At 47.8% G+C, this 3,045-nt stretch overlaps 1 protein-coding gene across 1 annotated transcript; it reads left to right on the forward strand.

Annotated features, from left to right (window-relative positions):
* The first annotated feature begins 1,260 nt into the window (after nucleotides 1–1,260).
* On the forward strand, nucleotides 1,261–2,803 carry LOC125521592 (F-box protein At5g07610). The gene is made up of 2 exons (XM_048686649.1): nucleotides 1,261–1,394; nucleotides 1,489–2,803. Exons 1-2 carry the CDS (start codon nucleotides 1,345–1,347, stop codon nucleotides 2,594–2,596), a joined length of 1,158 nt encoding a protein of 385 aa, XP_048542606.1. The 5' UTR covers nucleotides 1,261–1,344; the 3' UTR covers nucleotides 2,597–2,803.
* The last annotated feature ends 242 nt before the right edge of the window (nucleotides 2,804–3,045 follow it).

Raw genomic sequence — 3,045 nt, forward strand, 5'->3', positions numbered from 1 at the left:
AATTAGTGCATAAGGAGAGAATTCAAGATGCAAAACATATTTCAATGGGGATACAAGCTCTTACGACTAATTATGTTGTTGCTTCTAGTCCAATGGCTTCTATGAGAGGAGGGGGTTGGATTCATCCCCCGGTGAGTTTTGTAAAACTTAATGTTAATGCTTCTTTTGATCATGATTTTCTTAAAGGTACGGATGGGGCTGTCCTGAGGAACGACAAAGGGAAGTTTATTGCGGGGGTAATTGGAAAATTGATCATTGTGTCGATGCTCTAACAGCGGAAGCTTGGGCTATCAGGTTCGGTCTTTCACTAGCGCAACATGCTGGTTGCAATCGCCTTGTTATTAATTCTGATGATTTGGAGGTTATTGAAACGATGAATAATGACCGACCGTCAGCAGGAGCGGCGGCGGCAATTTTTGATGATTGCTATTTTTTGGCGTGTGATTTTCCTACCTCTAGGTTTAAACATTGTAATATGGAAGCCAATAAGGTTGCACACAAGCTTGCTAGGTTGGCTAGATTTTCTTCTAATGTTGATTGGTTTGAGGAGCCTATGATTGAGATTGTACCTTTCCTCACAAACTATGTATCTATTATTTCGGTTGAATAAAGTCCATATGTTTTAAAAAAAGGATGATACATTTGTGGAATTGTGACACTTTCAATTTAGAGCAACTCTAACAGATCTTGTAAAAACATGTCATCTGAAAGCATTATACAGCTATTGCGAGGCACTAAGCAGAGTAGATCCCGTAAACCGGTACTGTAAAAAATTCCTCCTTTTTCTCCTCACACTTCTTCTTCCTTGGGACGCACGCATGGTCAGACTCAAACTCCAGCTGGCCAAAAGGGTGCCGCTCCGGCCTGTTGCCTGGTTCGGTCCGTCGCTGGCGCTCCGGCCCGCCACGTGCTTCGGGGATGCTCCGGCCGGCCGCTACCGAGCTCCTCCGCCTGCTAGCTTCTCGCGCGCGGTGTCGCCAGGCTCCCTGCTCTAACGTTGACCGCTCTACAGATTCCCTCGAGAACGACTCGAAAACTCCAAATATGAGGCATGGTTGCTCTAATATACGAAACCTGTAAAAACAAAGGATCTGCCGTTTAGAGGATCTATTCGGCGCGTTTTCTGCAAATTTAAAGGTTTGACCGGGATATTTGTTTTTTTTGAGAATTAGGTTTGACCGGGATATGATGCTCTTAGCCCAGTGCACTACAAACGTATTGACGGCCCATTCGCCAAAAAAGAAGTGGGTTTCAATCCCCTCCCCGGCCCATTCGCCATCACTCACCCCGTCCCCCTCCCCCGTGCTGGACGGCGCCGCCGGAGCTTTCTCCTGCCGCCGCGCCATGTCCACCCCAGCTGCTCGATCTCGCCCATCGGAGGACGGACTCATCAGGTACGTAGAGTATGCATCGCCATGAATCATCGCGACCTTCCTCTCCCTTCTTCACCCGATCCCCTAACCTTATTCCCCATCGTTGTGTGTGCAGGTCCTCCTCTTCGCCTCCCAGCGGCAGCGAGACGGCGGCCGAGAGACTCACCGACGACCTCCTCGTCGAGATCCTCTCGCGCGTGCCCGCCAAGTCGCTCTGCCGCTTCAAGTGCGTCTCCAAGCACTGGCTCGGCCTCACCAACGACCGCAACTACCGCCGGAAGCTCCCCCAGACCCTCACCGGCTTCTACCAGGGGAATCAATTGGTGGATTCAGGTGTTCCTTTCACCAATGTCTCGGGGAGCCGCCATCTCACACATCCCGCCTTCCTGCCCAACCGCCGGCAGGTCAAGATCATGGACTGCTGTAACGGCCTCCTTCTCTGCTCCTCATACGTTGCCGGCGACCATGGCGACGTGTTCCGGTACATTGTGTGCAATCCCGCCACAGAGGAATGGGCTGAGTTCCCGTACTGCGGCTATTCCGGCCTGGTGGCTAATGCACGCTTGTGTTTTGATCCAGCCGTGTCCCCTCATTTCCATGTGTTTTTGTTGCCGGTGGCGGATATCTGCATTACCGGAGTGCATGTCTATTCATCTGAAACCGGGAGTTGGGTTCATAAGGAGAAGAGATGGAGCGGCACTATTGATGTCGCTAATGATCGGTCAACTGTTTATCTTAATGGTTATCTGCATTTCTGCGCCATTGTTGATGGTTCTGACGGTCGTCTAGCTGCAGTGGACAAGGAGGGGGGAGCAAGGACTAACTTCCGTGTTCCTGATGGTCTGGATGTTGGTTTTATTCAGCTGTCACAGGGCTGCCTGCATTATGCTGGTTTTGACACAGATGATGATAATGTTGTTCGACTGCTAGTTTATGTTCTTAAAGACTATGACCGCAAAGAATGGATACTGAAGCATAGCGTCGAAACTTCGCATTTGCTTGGAGGGCGACACATAGAATACCTTGATGAGGACTTTGATTGGATTGCAATTCATCCAGAATGTGACTTGATCTTCTTCGCTGTGGCCCAGGAGGATATCACATTCATGTGCTATGATATGGATAGTGGACAAGTTAAAGTGATGTGCAATCTTGAAGATAGCAACCAGGCATATTTTCCGTATGTGCCACTATATGAAGAGTTACAATCGTTGCACAAGTGACGTCTTATTCGTGCTATGGAGCAGTGGGCATGGTATGTCTGCTTGAATTTGGTCCTCCTTTCTCTGATGTGTTTAAGTTTGGAGCAATGCTGGTTTGTTCTGGGGGCACTGCAGCTGATTTCTATCTCGGACTAGTGATTCAAAGTTTCAGTGCACCTTCTGTTGTGTGTACTTGTTTTGTCTTGGTATACCAATGGTTCTGGCCAACGGGAGATTGTGATACACTTTGGATGATTACATTATCACTTCTTTTGCTGCTATGTTTTTTCTGTCTTTTAAATAGGTTATTTTATTAGCAGAACATCACAGCCACAATGATGCTGTTGATAGGAAATGTCATAATGTTCATTCTGCTGTTAGATAACTTTTGACACAAAATTCCTTCAGAAGACTAGAAAGACATCCTCTTTATTTATGGGTTTTTTTTCACATAGGTAGGTTTAGAGAGT

The sequence above is a fragment of the Triticum urartu genome, chromosome 7A, assembly GCF_056163025.1.
Source record: "Triticum urartu cultivar PI428250 chromosome 7A, HENAU_Tu73, whole genome shotgun sequence".
Classification (NCBI taxonomy): Eukaryota; Viridiplantae; Streptophyta; class Magnoliopsida; order Poales; family Poaceae; genus Triticum; species Triticum urartu.

Coding starts and splice junctions, on each gene's coding strand:
- LOC125521592 (XM_048686649.1), top strand. CDS start 1,345: ATGTCCACCCCAGCTGCTCGATCTCGCCCATCGGAGGACGGACTCATC. Junction 1,395..1,488: donor TCGGAGGACGGACTCATCAG/GTACGTAGAGTA, acceptor TTGTGTGTGCAG/GTCCTCCTCTTCGCCTCCCA.